Source organism: Pan troglodytes, chromosome 5 (assembly GCF_028858775.2).
Source record: "Pan troglodytes isolate AG18354 chromosome 5, NHGRI_mPanTro3-v2.0_pri, whole genome shotgun sequence".
NCBI classification, from domain to species: domain Eukaryota; kingdom Metazoa; phylum Chordata; class Mammalia; order Primates; family Hominidae; genus Pan; species Pan troglodytes.
The window spans coordinates 129313592-129333946 of record NC_072403.2 but is presented as its reverse complement, the minus strand read 5'-3'; the positions used below and the strand labels follow the sequence as shown (position 1 = coordinate 129333946).

At 35.8% G+C, this 20355-nt stretch overlaps 1 protein-coding gene and 1 pseudogene across 5 annotated transcripts in view; one reads left to right on the top strand and one right to left on the bottom strand.

Moving 5' to 3' along the window:
• Positions 1-4077: 4077 nt before the first annotated feature.
• LOC107975261 (ras-related protein Rap-1b-like) lies at positions 4078-4986 on the bottom strand (annotated as a pseudogene).
• A 5692-nt stretch (positions 4987-10678) lies between these two features.
• Positions 10679-20355, top strand: part of ROS1 (ROS proto-oncogene 1, receptor tyrosine kinase) — a 139965-nt gene continuing 130288 nt past the window's right edge. For 2 of the 5 annotated variants that reach the window (XM_009451893.5, XM_016956214.4), the window contains exons 1-2: positions 10738-11091; positions 18263-18307. In XM_009451893.5, the coding sequence (XP_009450168.3) occupies positions 10969-11091; positions 18263-18307 (168 nt within the window). In that variant the 5' untranslated portion in view covers positions 10738-10968. Of the gene's footprint in view, positions 11092-18262; positions 18308-20355 lie in introns of all 5 variants that reach the window. The other 3 variants (XM_016956213.4, XM_054686207.2, XM_016956215.4) reach the window with 3 other exon arrangements.

Here is a 20355-nt window from a genome sequence, read left to right as displayed (position 1 = left end):
AACCTATGGTAGACCATGACCAGGCTTGTAGTGGGCCTGATACTGCAGTAAGACATGATGGCAAGCCAGAGCAATTGGGCAAGAGAAGGAAATAAAGGGCATCCAAATTGGAAAGGAGGAAGTCAAATTGTCCCTGTTTGTAGATGACATGATCTTATACATAGTAAAACCTAAACACTACCACAAAACTCTTGGAACGGATAAACACATTTGGTAAAGTGGCAGGATACAAAATCAATATACAAAAATTGGTAACATTTCTATACATTAACAAAGAACCAGCTGAAAAGGAAATCAAGAAGGCAATCTCATTTACAATAGCTACAAAAGAATACCTAGCAACAAATTTAACCAATGAGGTGAAATACCTTTACAAGGAAAACTACAAAACACTGATGAAAGACATTGAAGAAGATACACAAATAAAAAGACATCCCACGCTCATGGATTGGAAGAATATTGTTAAAATGACCATACTATCCAAAGCAATCTGCATTCAATACAATCCATATCAAAATATCAATGTCATTTTTTATAGAAATTAGGAAAAACAAACCTAAAACTTGTATGGCACCACAAAAGACCCCCAAATAGCTAAGGAAATCCTAAGCAAAAGAACAAAGCTGAAGGCCTCACACCACCAGAATTCAAAATATACTACAAAGCTCTAGTAACCAAAACAGCATTGTACTGGCATAAAAACAGACACATAGACCAGTGGAACAAAATAGAGATCCCCAAAATTACTTCATATATGTATGAAGTACATATATATATGTATGAAAGTACATACATATATGTATGAAGTACATATATGTATGTATGAAAGTACATACACATATGTATGAAAACTAGATATTCATATGTAGAAGAATAAAACTAGACATACGCCTCTCACTCTACACAAAAATCAACTCAGAATGAATCAAAGACCTAAATGTAAGACCCCAAACTATAAAATTACTAAAATAAAATGTAGGAGAAATACTTCAGGACATTGGTTTTAAAAAAACACTCTATGAATAAGAGCCCAAAAGCATAAGCAACAAAAGCAAACAAATGGGGTTATATCAAACTAAAAACTTTCTGCACAGCAAAGAAAACAATCAACAAGTGAAAAAATAACCTACAGAATGGGAGAAAACATTTGCAGACTATTCATCTGATAGGGAATTAATATTCAGAATATACAAGAAACTCAAACATCTCCACAGCAAAAAATCAAACAATTTGATTTAGAAAATGGGCAAGTGATCTGAGAAGACATTTCACCGAAGACATACAAATGGCCAACAAATATATGAAAAAATGCTCAATATCATTAATCATTAGGGAAATGCAAATAAAAACCACATTGAGATATCATGTCACTCCAGATAGGATGGCTATTATCAAAAAAACAAAAAATAACAATGGCTGGCGAGGATGTGGAGAGAAGAGAACTCATACACAATTGGTGGGAACGTAAACTAGTAAAGTCACCATGGAAAACAGCTTGGAGGTTCTTAAAAAAAACTATAAATGGAACTACTACCATATGATCCAGCAATCTCACTATTGGGCATTTATCCAAAGGAAGATCATCAGTATATTAAAGAGACATCTTCACCCACATGTTTATTGCAGCACTATTCACAATAGCCAAGATATGAAATTAACCTAGGTATCCAACAACAGATAAATAGGTAAAGTAAATGTGGCATATATACACAATGGAGTACTATTCCACCATAAAAAGAATGAAATTCTGTCATTTGCAGCAACATGGATGGAATTAGAGGACATTAGGTTAAGTGAAATAAGCCAGGAACAGAAAGCTACACACTGTATGTTCTCACTTAAATGTGGAAGTGAGTTTAAAAAAGTTGACGTAATAGAAGTAAAAAGTAGAAAGAAAGAAAGATATGAGAGAGTGGGAAGGGTATGGAGAACAGAGGGGTAGAGAGAGATTTGTTAGAGAATACTAAATTACAGCTAGATAGGAGGAATAAGTTCTAGTGTTCTATACCATTGTAAGATGACTATAGTTAGCAACAATATATTACATAGTTTCAAATAGCTAGAAGGAGGATTTTGAATGTTCCCAACACAAAGAAATGATAAATGTTTGAGATGATGAATATGTTAATTACCCTGATCTGATCACTACACATTATGTGTAAGAAACATCACTATGTACCCTATAAATTGTGTCAATTAAAAAAAGAGAGAAATGATGGCAGAAGTGTGTGCTTGAGTAAGAATTTTCTTGCATGTAAAATTCTTAGTTCTTGAATGTTGACATGGCTCTTCTCTAGCCTAATGGTAAATAGTCAGTGGGTCCATATTCGGGGCTCTTTTTTATGACTGTACAATCTAACTTCCCTTGGGTCATATGATATTTCTTGCATACAACTGAGTCTGAGGATATACACTTTATATTTTCAATGCATATAATTTCAGAATTCATAATGTATCTGATGACATAAAATTGATTCTGTTGCTAACAAGTTGTAGTGCTCATCCCAAGGAAGCAAGATTAGAATTAGATGATGGGAACCATTTTAACAATTTTCTCTTTCACAAAGCTACGTCACTGATGCAGTTTATGAAAAAGGCCATTGTTTCAGAATGTAATCTCTTAATTGTAGAATTGATCCTATGGAAAATTTGATTTATTATAAAGGATTGTGCAGAAGTTTCAGTCTTGTTTGTTAGGACAACATTTTAATACTTTCACCTAAAATTTTGTTCAGACACTTCAGAAGAGCTTGCTTGGTCTGAACTTTTGTGATTTATTTAGAATATCTTATTCTAACTTGAGATAAATTAGGAGGCTTTTTAAGTCTTATGTTTCAAATCGTGCAGAATATTTTAAAAATTGTTATTTTTCAATTTATTTTTGAATCTCTAATGCTTATGGTACAAAATTCAACCATAATGACTAAGTAGTCAGTAAATCTTTTCCTTTCTCCCTTGAGGAGACCACCAGTTGCATGTAAACTATGACCCTCTACCCCAATGTTGGCTTACTATACAGGCAATCTTTGTCTTGCATGCTCATGCATAAAAATGTGTAAGCTGGCCAGGCGCAGTGGCTCACGACTGTAATCCTAGCACTTTGGGAGGCCAAGGTGGGTGGATCACCTGAGGTTGGGAGTTCAAGATCAGCCTGGCCAAAATGGAGAAACCCTGTCTCTACTAAAAATACAAAATTAGCCGGGTGTGGTGGCACAAGCCTGTAATCCCAGCTACTCGGGAGGCTGAGGCAGGAGAATTGCTTGAACCCTGGAGGTGGAGGTTGTGGTGAGCCGAGATCGTACCATTGCACTCCAGCCTGGGCAACAGAGTGAGACTCCGTCTCAAAAAAAAAAAAATTGTTTGAAAATATCCACTTCTTGTTGTAGACTCTTACTGTACACACAACTATAAACATTTTTCCTATTTAAACGAAAAAGGAAAAATATAATAAGAGATTTGAAAAGTCTGGACATTTCTTTCCCAACAGATATTAAAGGCAACATCTTCAAAATAAGATATTATACTGAAAGGACTATTATATTTTAAAGACAAGATCACTGCTTCATAGTTTCTCTTTAAAAAATTTAAAAAAACTATCTAGCTGTGTTAATCAAAATGCATATTTTGTACAATGATAATGATCTTGAATTTTTAAAAAAAAATTATGATAAGCTACAAGTACCAACAAAACAAAAGTATCTGGAGTAGTCTGTATAGGATCTCTTTGGACTTTCTTTTATTATGCTGAAATAGTGGTGCTTTTACAATTTGCATTATTGTACTCTCCAATACAAAGCATGGGGCTTGTTCAAGTATACAGTACACCATTTTCACACATGTACAACATTGGTGGATGAAGAATGTCTCTTAGCAGTAATACTGGATGTAGCCTCTGGTTTTACCAGCTGCATACTCTAGGACTATTAGATAAGTAAAAATCTCTCTTGTGATACTGGGAAGTTATTAGAATGTGCAAACTGATATGGTATCTTTCATCTCTCTCTTAAAGGGTATCACCACAGGAGAGTCCACTTAAGCCTTTGGTAGGTTTAACAAAGTTGGAATTGCTCAGGCACTGTTGAATTGGGCAACATTCTTCAGACCTGGCTCAGAGCTACAGTGCATTTAGTATATTAAAGCAGCTGACATGATGACTTTTTGCAAGCCTTCCCAGGCACTGGAGTTTTTCTGTTAATTGCCACACTAGGTCATAAAAGTCTCATTAACTTTTTTTTTTTTTTTGAGACAGAGTTTCACTCTTTTTGCCCAGGCTGGAAAACAATGGCGTGATCTCAGCTCACTGCAACCTCTGCCTCCTGGGTTCAAGTGATGCTCCTGCCTCAGCCTCCAGAGTAGCTAGGATTACAGGCATGTGCCACCACGCCTGGCTAATTTTTTATTTTTAGTAGAAACAGAGTTTCATCATGTTGGCCTGGCTGGTCTCAAACTCCTGACCTAAGGTGATCCACCCTCCTCGGCCTCCCAAAATGCTGAGATTACGGGCATGAGCCACCATGCCTGGCCTTATTAAGATTTATTTTTTATTTTGCAGAAGATTCTAAGAATGCACAGTTGTTCCATTGTCTTGCTAGATTTTGACCTTGTTCCTTCCCTACAACTCTTTTATCTTCCAAGTCACACTTATTACCAACAATCACTGGGACAATATCAGTGTCTTTAACTTAAAGAATCTGTTCTCTCAGATCTTGTAAATCATAAAATGTGGACTGTGCTGGGATGGTATATGCTAATACCAAGCCTTGTCCATTTTTTACGTACAAACCCTTTATTGCTGTAAATTGTTCTGTTCCTGCAGTATCCAATATGTCAAGCATACAGAGTTGTGCATCTATTTCCACTTGCTTTCTGTAATATCTTTTATTGTAGGACCATGTTTTTCAACAAAATTCTTTGTACAAATTGTACAGTCAAAGCAGAATTTCCAACAGCTCCTGAGCCAAGAATGACTAATTTATACTCAAGCATGATACAAATTTTTTAAAACCTAGTACCTCTCATGCTGTCACCAGGTCACTGCAGTCAGTGTTGCTCTGTGCTTTCTCTGAGTTGCTACTCCTGGTGCTATGGTGGTCTTGCCTCTGCCACTGCCACTCTGGCTGGTTTATATGCCTGAATAATGAGTTTTAAAATCATATTTGCATGCGTCATGGTAACTTCACATTAAAAAACATACAATGAATGCACAAAAAAATAAAAAGCAAGAAACTAAATCATATCACCAGAGAAAATAATCTTCACTAGAGGAAGACAAGAATGAAAGAAAGAAGACCAAAAAACAATACGAAAAAAACAAAATGACAGGTGTAAGTCCTTACTTGTCCATAATAACCTTAAATGTCAATGGGCTAAACTCTCCAATCAAAAGACATAGACTGGCTGAATGGATGAAAAAAAAAAAAAAAACAGTTGATCTTCTGTCTACAAGAAACACACTTCACCTATAAAGATACACAGAGATGGAAAATAAAGGATTGTAAAAAAATATTCCATGCCAAGTGCAGGAGTAGCTATACTTATATCAGACAAAATAGAATTCAAGACGAAAGCAATAAGAGAAGTAGGTCACTATATAATGATAAAGGGGGTCGGCTCAGCAAGAGGATACAACAATTTTAAATATATATTCACCCAACACTGGAGCACCCACATATATAAAAGAAATATTATTAGAGCTAAGGAGAGAGAGAGACTCTAACACAATAATAGCTGGAGACTTCCACACCTCACTTTCAGCATTGGACAGATCATTCAGACAGAAAATCAACAAAGAAACATCAGACTTAATCTGCAATATAGATCAAATGGATCTAATAGATATTTACAGAACATTTCATCCAAGGGCTGCAGAATACACTTTTTTTTTTTTTTTTTTGAGACAGAGTCTCACTGTGTCGTCCAGGCTGGAGTGCAGTGGCGCAATCTCAGCTCACTGCAAGCTCCGCCTCCCGGGTTCACACCATTCTCCTGCCTCAGCCTCCCGAGTAGCTGGGACTACAGTCACCCACCACCATGCCCAGCTAAGTTTTTGTATTTTTAGTAGAGATGGGGTTTCACCATGTTAGCCGGGATGGTCTCGATCTCCTGACCTCGTGATCCACCCGCCTCAGGCTCCCAAAATGCTGGGATTACAGGCATGAGCCACCGCGCCCAGCCAGAATACACATTATTTTCCTCAGCACATGAATCGTTCTTAAGGATAGGCCATATGTTAGGTCACAAAACGAACCTTAAAACATTAAAAAAAATTGAGATAATATCAAGCATCTTCTCTGACAAAAATAAAACTAGAAATTAATAACAAGAGAAATTTTGGAAACTATTCAAATACATAGAATTTAAACAATATGCTCCTGAACGATCAGTGAGCCAATGAAGAAATTAAGAAGGAAATTGAAAAATTTCTTGAAACAAATGATAATGAAAACACAATATACCAAAATCTATGGGATACAGCAAAAGCAATAGTAAGATAGAATTTTATAGCTCTAAGTATCTACATCAAAAAAAAAAAAAGGAAAAACTTCAAATGACAATCTAATGATGCATTTTAAAGAACTAGAAAAGCAAGAGCAAACAAAATCCAGAATTAGTAGAAGAAAAGAAATAATAAAGATCAGAGCAGAACAAAATGGAAAAAACAAAAAAAAAAGAAACAAAGTTTTTTTTTTTGAAAAGTTAAACAAAATGGACAAACCTTTAGCCAGTTTAGGAAAAAAAGAAAGAAGATAAAAATAAATAAAATCAGAAATGAAAAAGGAGACATTATAACTGATATCTGCAGTATTCAAAGGATCATTAGTGGCTACTCTGAGCAACTATATGCTAATAAATGGAAACATATAGAAGCAATGGACAAGTTCCTAGATACATATAACCTGCCAAGATTGAACCAGGAAGAAATCCAAAACCTGAGCAGACCAATAACAAGTAATGAGATTGAAGCTGTAATAAAAGTCTCCCAGTAAAGAAAAGCCTGAGACCTAATAGCTTCCCTGCTGAATTCTAGCAAACATTTAAAGAAAAACTAATACCAATCCTACTCAACTTATTCTGAAAAACAGAGAAGGAGGGAATACTTCCAAACTCATTCTATGAGGCCAGTACTTCCCTGATAGTGAAACCAGATAAAGATACACCAAAAAAGAAAACTACAGGCCAATCTTTGATACATATTGATGCAAAAGTCCACAACTAAATACTAGCAAATTGAATTAAACAATACATTAGAAAGATCATTCATCATGACCAAGTGGGATTTATCCCTGGGATGGAAGGATGATTCAACTTATACAAATCAATCAGTGTGCTACATCATATCAAAAGAATGAAGGATCAAAAGCATATGATCATTTTAATTGATGCTGAAAAAGCATTTGGTAAAATTCAACATCCCTTTATGATAAAAACCCTAAAAAAAAAAAAAAACCGAGGACAGAAGGAACATACCTGAACATAATAAAAGCCATATATAACCTACCCACAGCTAGTATTATACTGAATGGGGAAAAACTGAAAGCCTTTCCTCTAAGGTCTGGAACATGACAAAGATGCCCACTTCACCACCGTTATTCAACACAGTACTGGACATCCCAGCTAGAGCAATCAGACAAGAGAAAGATATTAAGGGCGTCCAAATTGTAAAGGAGGAAGTCAAATTATCCTTGTTTGCAGATGACATATCTTACATTCTGAGAAACCTGGAGACTCCACAGGAAAACTAGTAGAACTGATAAACGAATTTAGTAATTCAGTAGTAGCATTTCTGTATGTCAAGAGTGAACAATCTGAAAAAGAAATCAAGAAAGTAATTCCATTTACAATAGCTACAAATAAAATTAAGTATCTAGGAATTAACCAAAGAAGTGAAAGATCTGTGTAATGAAAACTATAAAACACTGATTAAAGACATTGATTAGGGCACACAAAAAATGGAAAAACATTCCATGTTCATTAATTGGAAAAGTCAATATTGTTAAAATGTCCATACTCCCCAAAGCAATCTACAGATTCAATGCAATCCCTATCAAAATACTAATGACATTCTTCACAGAATAGAAAAAAACAATCCTAAGATTTATATTGAACCACAAGAGACCAAGAATAGCCAAAGCTATCCTAAGCAAAAGAACAAAACTGGAGGAATTACATTACCTGACTTCAAATTATACTACAGAGCTATAGTAACCAAAACAGCATGCTACTGGCATAAAAATAGACACACAGATCAGTGAAACAGACTAGGGAACCCAGAAACAAATCCACACACCTACAGTAAACTCATTTTTGACAAAGATGCCAAGAACATACACTGGGGAAAAGACAGTCTCTTCAATAAATGGTGTGGGGAAAACTGGATATCCATCTATAAAGGAATAAAACTAGACCCCTATCTCTCTCCGTATACAAAATTCAAATCAAAATGGACTAAAGACTTAAATCCAAGACCTCAAACCATGAAACTGCTACAAAAAACATAGGGGAAATCTCCAGGACATTGGTTGGGGTAAAAATTTCTTGAGCAATACCCAACAAGCACAGGCAACCAAAGCAAAAATGGACAAATGGGATCACATCAAGTTAAAAATCTTCTGTACAGCAAAGGATACAATTAACAAAGTAAAGAGAAAACCCACAGAATGGGAGAAAATATTTGCAAACTACCCACCAGACAAGGGATTAATAACCAGAATAAATAAAGAGCTCAAACAACTCTATAGGAAAAAAATCAAATAATCCAATCAAAGGATAGGCAAAAGATTTGAATAGACATTTCTCAAAAGACATACGAATGACAAACAGGCATATGAAAAGGTGTTTAACATCATTAATCATCAGAAAAATGCAAATCAAAACTACAATGGGATATCATCTTACCCAGTTAACATGGCTTATGTCCAAAAGACAGGCTATAACAAATGCTGGTGGCAATGTGGAGAAAAGGAAACCCTTGTATATTTTTGATGAGAATGTAAATCAATACAACCACTATGGAGAACAGTTTGGAAGTTCCTCAAAAAACTAAAAATTGAGCTACCATATGATCTAGAATTCTACTGCTGGGTATATGCCTAAAAGAAAGAAAATCAGTATATCAAAGAAATATCTGCATGTGAATGTTTATTGCAGCACTGTTTACAATAGCTAAGATTTGGAAGCAACCTAAGTATGCATCAACAGATGAATGGGTAAAGAAAATGTGGTACATATACACAATGGAGAACTATTCAGCCATATTCAGTCACCTCCAACAACATGGATGGAACTGGAGATTATTACGTTAAGTGAATTGAGCTAGGCACAGAAAGGCAAGCATTGCATATTTTCACTTATTTATGGGATCTAGAAATCAAAACAATTGAATTCATGGACAAAGAGAGTATAAGGATGGTTGCCAGAGGCTGGGAAGGGTAGTGGTGGGTGGGGTGGGGGATGGGAGATGGGGACAGTTAATGGGTACAAAAAATGTAGAAAGAATAAATAAGACCTACTACTGGATAGCACAACAGGGTGACTACAGTCAATAATAACTGTGCATATTAAAATGACTTAGAGTGTACTTGGATTGTTTGCAACTCAGTGGATAAATGCTTGAGGGGATGGACACCCCATTCTTCATGATGTGCTCATTTCACATGGCATGTCTGTTTCAAAACATCTCCTGTACCCCATAAATACATACACCTACTATGTACCCACAAAAATTAAAAAACAAACACAAATCCAATCAAAAGCCATTCAGCTCAAAACAAAACCTCATGCATGTGTTACTCATAGGGAGAACCTTGTATCATTAAGAAAAGGTTAAGTTACATTTAGTATAATTTATTTAAGAAAACAAGGAGGTTGGCCTGTTGTACCGCTGTGGCTCACGCCTGTAATCCTAGCACTTTTGTTGGCCAAGGTGGGCGGATCACGAGGTCAAGAGATCGAGACCATTCTGGGCAACATGGTGAAACCCCGTCTCTACTAAAAATACAAAAATTAGCTGGGCATGGTGGCGGGCGCCTGTAGTCTCAGCTACTCGGGAGGCTGAGGCAGAAGAATCGCTTGAACCTGGGAGGCGGAGGTTGCAGTGAGCCGGGATCATGCCACTGCACTGTAGCCTGGGCGACAGACAGAAATTCAGTCTCAAAGAAAGAAAGAAAGAAAGAGAGAGAGAGGAAGGAAGGCAGGCAGGAAGGAAGCTTGCACAATGTTTCCTTCTTAAGACAGACACTTGAACATATCTTAGGTTTCTGGTAACTAGTTTCAGCTGTCTCGATAGAACTGATAAGGCAGTATTTTAGTTAATATGTAGTAAAGTTCTGAGAGTACTCTAACCAACTTCCTTGTTTTTAACTCTCTCCCAGGGTATTTGTCTATTAATTTCAGCTTTGTTTGCTCTTAAATTTAAAAATATGTATTTGGCTTCTGAGTTCTGTTTTCTCTCTCAGTTGCATTGCTTGATTTGGGTGCCTCTATTTTTTCAATAATTCTTTATTATAATAGTGCTACTGTTTGCTAAAGCATACGTGGTCAAAACCCAATTCCCTGCAGAGCTGAAAAGAGCTCGGAGAAGTAAGGTGGTGGACGACCCACTGAAATGTTCCAGTTTCAGACTGCATGTGTCACACCCTTGCTGAAATACAATTCGTTTTCTTTAATTTCCATGTGAAGTGCTCTTCTAAGAGCTAACCTTTAGTCAGTGGGTGACTTTCTTCATGGGAGTAAAAGGAAGCTGTTATGAAATAGCTCTTATGGAACTGTTACAAGCTTTCAAGCATTCAAAGGTCTAAATGAAAAAGGCTAAGTATTATTTCAAAAGGCAAGTATATCCTAATATAGCAAAACAAACAAAACAAAATCCATCAGCTACTCCTCCAACTGAAGTGATGAAGCCCAAATAATTCATATAGCAAAATGGAGAAAATTAGACCGGCCATCTAAAAATCTGCCATTGGTGAAGTGATGAAGAACATTTACTGTCTTATTCCAAAACTTGTCAATTTTGCAACTCTTGGCTGCCTATGGATTTCTGTGGTGCAGTGTACGGTTTTAAATAGCTGCCTAAAGTCGTGTGTAACTAATCTGGTAAGTCTCACAATCTAATATTTGTCTTTGCAGGAACTGGAATATGTAGAATTCAGCTTGTTGTAACTGATAGAATTGTTTTCTCTTTATGAGGAGTTTTCTTATGAGAAGTGGTGGCAACAAGGCAAGATAGATTATTTTTTCTTAAATAAGTTAGGAGCCCTTATAATTGCAGAAGATAAAGCAGGCTATTTTATTTCTTTAGGGTACATGGTCATATATATTTTGGGCTAGAGGACTGGGTAAAGGAGGTTTAAATGGAATCAATTTTGCCAATTTTGCACACTTAAAAACTTTCTATTTAAACTTATTTATTACAAAGTCATTAGTAGTTGTCTTGAAACCTGAAATCGGTTTGGCCACAGGATAACGCCTGCTAATTCCAGCTGTGTAGGGAGCGGGGTGAAAAAGGAAGCAGATACAGATGCCATGTAAAATAATATTATATTTTAAAGCAATAATTATTTGTACATTTATTTATTTCTGTTTGTGCATTTATTATTTTAGTTAGTGAGTTTTTTTATATGGAAATTCATGCTTTCATTCTCATTTCTGGGTGTCATCCCTTCTCTAACTATTGTACCATCTCTTTTCAGTTGTAATTTAGTTGTGCTTAAAACAGTCACTGAATTAACTTTAAAAACCAAGTACTCTATAGACAGAGAAAATGCACTCTTCCTGTCTAAAGACAAATAAAATATCATGATAGTTTGCATATGACCCTATCTATAGCCATACTTTTAAACATAATGCAAGTACTAAATATAGTATTCATTATATTATTCTAAAGTATTGGAGATAGAATTAAGTGGCAGATTAAAAAAGAAACTTGCGCTTATACACTTTTGATTGAAACTGTAGTTCAAAACACTACTTAGGTTTACCATGGTTAGTAGCATTTTTTAAAAAGTTTAGTATTTTATATAAATCTTTGCCAAAGACTTCATTGCCTTTAATATAGAATTGCATGCTTTAGTTTTTTATATTTGTAACCCAAACTTAAAAATGGAAGAATGGAACTACTAAATGTTTCGACTACTAAATGGAAAACTAAATGTTCTAAAAAAGATTTTAACTTTTTTCTAATTATAATAAGAGTATACATTTTAAATAAAATATTTATAACATAGAGAACTACAGAAGAATAAAAAACTTCTAATTCTAGCCCTAGTAATCTTTTGATTGAATTTTCTTTTAGTATTTTTCCTCATATATATATATGTATACATATATATCTATAATTTACACCCAGCTATGCAACCAGCTTTTTCATTACATTTTATTGTGAGTTTTCCCCTAGACCCTGAAATTCTTTTAGAAACAGAATCTTTATTATCTTTAGAGTATTCCATTATATGAATGTACCACCATAATTTATTTGTTAATTTCCCTGCTACTGAAACTGATTTTAGTTGTTTCCAATATTGCAGTCTCCATTTTATTTTACTGTCATTTTATTTATTCTTATCTTTTTGTGTGGGCTCCTTGCTTTCAGGGTTTGGCAGTAGGAATAGACAGTTTGTTCCTTTGTTGAGTTGCCTTCCGTTCACCACCTACAGAGAATGGCACAGCTGATTTGTGGCAACAGCAAGAGAGACACGGCCTGCCAATTTGACCAGTGAAAGTACTACATGTTCCCACATAAGGCCTGGAGGGACAAAAGTGAAGTGAACGTACAATTGAATGTAACCATGGTTCACAGGAGAGGATATACAAAGTGCTCAAATTTATTATATTTTCTGTATCATTTTTAAAAACATGGGCATTTACTCTGAAGGTCATCTATAATTTTATTGGGTGATTCTTGATATTGAGAAATGTTTTCTTAAAAAAAAAAAACCACCACAAGAATGTCTTGTCCAAAAATAAAATGTTAGAATTGTGGGCCAAATTGCACGAAGCAGAGTTCTATGCTTGAGCATTGGTATTTTACATTACTTTTAGCTTAGGTTAACAGAGATCTGCATGTACTAGTTGAAAGTATTAACTGAAAAGGTTTTTTGAATTCTAGAAGCCATGTGCTGCAGAAAACAACAAACAATTAATGCTCTTCAGAACACTAGTATTGTGAGATCCTTTATGAGAAAGAAAAAAGAATTCATGGTTGAATCATTTGTGGAAGTGTGTTTTGCTATGCCCTCTTTTTGTAGATTCACAGGGCACAATAACATGTTAAAAGCTTTGTTTAATCATAATTTTCCCATCTTTAGCAACAAAACCCTTTTTTAATGTTTCCATAAGTTATCGGGGGAACAGGTGCTATTTGGTTACATAAGTAAATTCTTTAGTGGTGATCTGTGAGATTTTGGTGCACCCATCAGCCATGTATACACTACACCATATTTGTAGTCTTTTATCCCTCACCCTGCTCCCACTCTTTCCCCTAAGTCCCCAAAGCCCATTGTATCATTTTTATGCCTTTGCATTCTCATAGTTTTGCTCCCACTTATCAGTGAGAACATACGATGTTTGGTTTTCCATTCCTGAATTACATCACAAACCCCCTTTTTTTTTGAATTAACAAGTCACAACAACTGAGGAACTAACATTGAGAAGGGCTCAGGAGTATCAATTCCATTCAATAAATTTCATTCAATATCAATTTATTGAATGGATTCCATTCAGTAAATTTTCCTAGGTATCTATGTATATTCAGCTCTGTGGTGGATGCAATTCGGAATACAAAAGAAGTAAATTATGTAATCAATGCCCTAAAGTAAGCTATCAAATACTGAGATATCAAGGTTTCTATCACTAGACAGTTAAAGGCTGTTACAAACATGATGTGCTTTTATAATATTAGAGGGTGATGACAATACATTTATTTTTGATTTGTATCTTAAGTTCCAAAGAAATAAACTGAAAATCAACTGAAAGACTATTAGAAATAATAGGATTTGGAAGATTTTAAAAAAATTAATGTACAGACATGAAAAATTGTCTTGTATATCAATATATAACATTAAAACAAAATAATATAATAAGATCATAATTCAGAAATTTTATAAAATATTTACAAATTAGCATAGTTTTTATTGCTACAGGAATAAACCTGTGAGTAAAACAGAATACAATCAAGAAATAAAACCATGTACATAAAGAATGTGAAATATGATAAAGATGACAATTCAAACCAATGAGTTGCTATCCATGTAGCATAAAAAATTCCTACATAACTGACAGATTCAAATAAATTTCAGGATATATTTTGTAAAAAGGTATGACTTTTGGTTAAGTGCGATGGCTCATGCCTGTAATTCCTGCACTATGGGAGGCTGAGGCGGACAGATCCCTTCAGCCCAGGAGTTTGAGACCAGCCTGGGCAACATGGTGAGACTCCTGTCTCTACAACAAATACAAAAATTAGCTAGGCGTGGTGGCATGCACCTGTAGTCCCAGCTACTTAGGAGGCTGAGGTGGGAGGATTGATTGAGCAGGGAGGTCGAGGATGCTGTCAGCTGTGATCACACCACTGTGCTCCAGCCTGGGTGACTCTGTTTCTAAGAAACAAAAACAGAAAGGTTTACTTAAATACAAACAGACAAATAAACAAAAAAAAGCAAGTGTTTACTTCATAAAAATATTAGAAGAAATTGGGGTGACTGTTTCTGTAATCTTGAAGTAGAAATGCCTTAAGAAGCCTAACTAAAAAATTTAGACTCCCTAAAAAGAAATTATCAATAAATTTGACTACTTAGAAACTTAAACTGTTATGACAACAGAATACAATAACTGCAAAGCCAAAAAGTGGAAAAAAAGTATTACACATGATAAATAATGTTTTTAAAGAAAAAATCCCTGATACACATAAAAGCATGTAAGATGAATTTAGAATATAAACAGCCACTTCAAAAAAGAAGTATAAGTGTCCATCAACTGATGAGTGGATAAAAAAATGTGATATATATACACCATGGAATACTACTCAGCCATAAAAAGGAATGAAATAATGTCTTTGCAGCAACTTGGATGGAGCTGGAGGCCATTATTCTATGGAGGCCATTATTTGGCCAGGAATAGAAAACCAAATACCGTATGTTCTCACTTATAAGTGGTAGCTAAGCTATGGGTACACAAAAGCATGCAGAGTGGTATAATGGACTTTGGAGACTCAGAAGGGGGAGGGAAGGAGAGGAGTGAGGGATGAAAAACTACATGTTGGGTACAATGTATACTACTTGGGTGACAGGTGCACTAAGATCTCAGACTTCACCACTATATAATTTATCCATGTAACCAAAAACCACTTGTACCCCAAAAGGTATTGGAAATATATATATATTTCCTATATATATATATATATATTCCAATATAATATATATAATTCCAATATAATATATATAATTCCAATATAATATGTATTCCAATTCGTATATTCCAATATAATATATAATATATATTATAAAAATGGCTAAAAAGCATGTGATAGATATTCAACCTCACAGCAACCACAGAATTGCAGAATAAAAATAAATTATCAATTTTTCTTCTATCAAATTGGCAAAGATAAAAACATTTATAGTTGGAAAAAGTACAGGTAAATTTCTATTTTCATGAATTGTTGGTTGGATGTAAATGGATAAATTTCTAGAAAAGAATGCGTTATTAAATCTCAAAATTGAAAGAGAAAATATACCTCTAATCTTATACATCAAATTTATCTGAGGATATTATTGTTTAACTAACCAAAGATATGTATGCAAAAGGCTGTTAACAGCAAGTTGGGACATAATACTACTAATACATTTCTAAGTGCCTGCACTGCACTATAATAATTATTGCATTTAATTGAATCTTCACAGAAGCTTATGAATTAAGTATTATCCTACTTATGTCCCGGATACGACCACTAAGTTTAGATGGCACAGGTAACTTTGAGAATATCACATTGGGAGCAAATATCATGTGGAATTAAAATACAGATCATTCTGCTCTGTTCCATTTATTATTATTATTATTTAAAATTTTATTATTATTATACTTTAAGTTTTAGGGTACATGTGCACAACGTGCAGGTTTGTTACATATGTATACATGTGCCATGTTGGTGTGCTGCACCCATTAACTCGTTATTTAGCATTAGGTATATCTCCTAATGCTATCCCTCCCCCCTCCCCCCACCCCACAACATTTATTAGGGTAGGAAGTAAAGAATGAGATTAGTTCTGGCTGAGGTGGGCAGAATAGAAAAGCTTATGTCAAGAAGTGGGTATTAGGTTAAGAAAGTTTGAGATCTGGGACTGAATTTGACTATTGGAAGCAGATAATTGGAGTAGTTGGAGCTAAGGCAAACCAGCGGGGATCCTAATGTTCAAAATGAAAAATGTGATTTTGGTGGAGATTATGGAAGGCATCCGGTTAAGAGCACAGGTTCTGGAATCAATCACTCTGCCCCCTTCAAATCCTAATCCAGGTAATTTACTAAACTTCCCTGTGCCCCAGCTGTAAAATGAGGTTAATTTTAGCAGCTACCTTATAGGGTTGCTGAGATGATTCAATGAGATTTAGTGTAAAACACCTATAAGAGTGCCTGAAACATAGCAATAATTCAATAAATGTTAGCTATTGTACTTGTGAGGAGAAGAATGGGGAATGAGTGGAGATTAGGGAAGAGTGTTGACAAAATCTGCCTCATTAGAAACCCTTAGACCTGACTGTGAGGCTACCCTGCCCAAGACCATTTGATGGTCATTTCACTCAGCCCGTTAAATTTACTACTGAGAAGAGCCATGAGGACTCACTACCGTTACAATGTGACTGTGATCATCAAGAAATCTCTCTGCTCTCCTACTGTTTAAAATGGAACACAAAGTCTACCCAGCATCCACCCTTTTGCTTTTATGAGTTAACATGCATTTTTGAAGGGGTAGGAAAAGATTCAATTTTCAACTCATTATCTCTCACCTGATTTTTATTTGCTTGCGATTCAACCAACTTTTGAACAAAATCATGAAAACACAGTACTATTAAGCACTCAGTTGCAAAATTCATCTAACAGATAGAATTCTTACTATCTAAATCTTTATTATCTAAAAACAAAATCCAATAATCATCCTTCTTCTTTTCCTACAAATATAACCGGTTAGGGAAAGTACTATTAAGCACTCGGTTGCAAAATTCATCTAACAGATAGAATTCTTACTATCTAAATGTTTATTATCTAAAAACAAAAGCCAATAATCATCCTTCTTCTTTTCCTACAAATATAACCGGTGGAGTTTAAAGGAATCCTCACTCATGCTTCAAATTAAAGAAAAAAATAGGCAACATTTGTTCTTTGGTTCTTGAGTCTGATTACTTTTCAAGTCAACCCACACAATATTAAGCCATTGGATAATGTTTTCAAGGGACTTTTGGAATATCCTTACGTGGGAAACCACTTTGAATTAATGGATTTACTCCTTTAGCACATCAGTATTTATTGAACACCTGTTTCTAGCAGGCAGTGTTCCAGGTGCTGAGGATGGAGTGAAGAGCCAAATGGATAGAAAGGAGGAGCATGCTCAGTGAGCTCAGTGATAGAATGCTGCTCTCTTCTCTCTACCAAGCACAGAACACTATGTTGGTACTTATCTGGTTATCTGATGGCCCAGATTATCCGATTGCCATCCTTTGTAAACTGTCTTGTTTATGAAGGACTCTATTCAAATTATGACCAGAGAGATAACGAGCAATTTATAGATGTCTGTCCTTAGTTCCTATTTCTTTTATTTTCCTCCAGTATAAAAAAGTTCTTAAAATTTGTATGTGAGCCATAAAAGAGTAATCTTATGTTTTACTACATACCAATTTGCATTTTCTCCCTGCTCTTAATTTTAAAAAGGAAAAGTCTGAACACAGTTCATCACTCACCTAGGAGTCCTTTGACTTGATTAACTGACCAATGCCACAGGATTATTTAATTCTGCATGAGACTCTCTCCCTATAGCCACATTCTTACTCCCACCTTTGTAGTACCTGCAAAGTTCTTAAGACATTATATCTATAATTTGCACCAGCATTTTGTCTGGTAGTGATGAATTTAATGCCTCTAAAACATTTGGCTGTTTACTTTAGAATTACAAAATGCGGAGGAGGCAACATTATTTCAGGAAGCTTTTTTAAAAGGTGTGTTAGTTACACGGAACCCAGTACTGATGGCTGGTGTTTACTACCTCCTTCTTCATTTCAGGGCCAGCAGCCTGACCTTGGCACACCACATAATCTGAGTGAACCGGTAAGTAATTTCTTCAGTTGTCAGGAATATTACAATGTTTGTGTTGATAATGAAGGGACAATGATCAGATTTTATCACAGTAAGAATTGCTAAGTAAAATCTCATTTATCCTTGCTGGAAGAAGACAAATTGAAAATAATGAGAAGTCTGAATTTATATAAAAATGAAGTGTGTTGAAGTGGAAATAGCACAGGACCAATCCAAGTGCATGATTTTGTCTCTATGTAATTGTGTGGCTTTGGACAAATTACTTAATTTTTCTGAGATTTAGTTTTATTATGTGTTATTTGAGATCATCTCCAATATTTCTTCTAACAATGACATTTTCTGGTTTTATTACTGTTCTGCACATGTATTCATTTGTTTAACAAGTGTTTAGTGACTTAAGGTATAAGCATGCACAAGGCACTGTGCCAGGAACTAGAAACTTAACAATGAAAAAAATAGGGTCTCTGTTTAAAAGGACTCTCAACCTTTTTGAGATGCATACTTAAAACCAGAGAGACAGACATATGCATAAAATTATGGCCAGACAGCATTATCAGAACCAGAATTGTGGTGTGTGTGAGGAGTGAAAAGAGAATACACAAGAGTAAAAGGCACCTCACTTGCCTGCAAGGACTTCAAACTAAAACTAGAAAGAGGAAGAGTTTTCCAGATGGACTAGAGGGGAAAAAGCCTATCGATCAGAGAAGGCTCTTTTTGTCAAGACACAAAGGTGTGAAGTAGCCTAAGTTGTTAAGGAAACTGAGTATTTCAGCTTGCTTGGAAATTGGGGTACATGTATAGAGGGTAGGGAGGTGGAAGACCCATTGCCAAGTTACATACCAATTGCCAAGTTACATGGAGCCACATTACGAAAGGCCTTGTCTGCCATGCTTGCTAAGTTGGTCTTAACTCACAAGATGATGGAAAGACATACAGAGTTTTAGATAAGAGTGTAACCAGGTTTTGTTTCAAAAAGATCACTCCAAATGTGGGAACAAGAGGGGTCCTCCCTGAGGTTTTTGGCAAGTGGTAAATGGCAAAACAGAAAATTGAGGCAGTGAGTGATGAACTCAGATGGATTTTAGTTAATGACCAGATAAGTCAATAGGGCTTCGTGGTGGGTTTTCCATGAGAGGGGAGACTGGGGTGAGAGAAGAAAACACCCTGGTTCCAGGCTTGGACAACTCAGGAGAATGTAACGCGTTAATGGGAAACACAGGAGAAAGAGCAAATTTGAGGATGGAAAGTAAGGAATTGAATTCCACATGATGGATCTGAAGTGCTTGTAGGAACTTAAATGGAGACATCTAATGAGCCAGTGGATATCTGGGTCTGGAGCTCAGGAAGGAGCCTCAGCTGCAGTTGGAAGTTTGGGGGATATCAACATCCAGATCACTTGAAGCTGAGGTAGGGGATGAACTCGCTCCGGGAGAAATAGAAGAGTGAGAGGAGAAAAAGCTGAAGATGGAACACAAACACCAAAGGGGTGGAGAGAGGCAAAAAGAGATGGCAAAGGAGACTGAGCAGGAAGTAAGAAAAAGGAATCCAGGTGCCACCGTGGCCTGTGGAAGGAATGGTCAAGACAGGTACAGATGAATTAAGTAAGGTAAGAAGAAATATATCAAATCTGTCTGATAGCAGGTCAGGGCAACTCAGAGTTTTCAGGGCAGCTGTGGGGTGAAAGGTGCTAGTAGGCAGCTGACTCCCCAAACTGTCTACCTATTTAGGTTTTGACATGCTACCATCTGGTTGAATCACCAGTTTTGAGTTTTGCTTGATATGTGAGGACACCTTAGGGACCCAGGATATACCAATGCCACATTGTCCTGGGCTTTACCTTTGACAACTACCCAGTGTACGGTGTCTTCCCTGAAGGTTGGCTATTCTCTGGCTTCTAGGCCTGCACATGCCAGGCTTAACTCCACTCAGCAACTCTGCTGCCCTGCAGTGAGCCACAAGCCTTGTTCTACCTGTAGATAGGACAGCTCTGTTTGGAATCCCAAAATCCTGGATCCTTTGGAGGCCTCAGGTTTCTTGGTAGGTTTCTATTTCTAAAACAC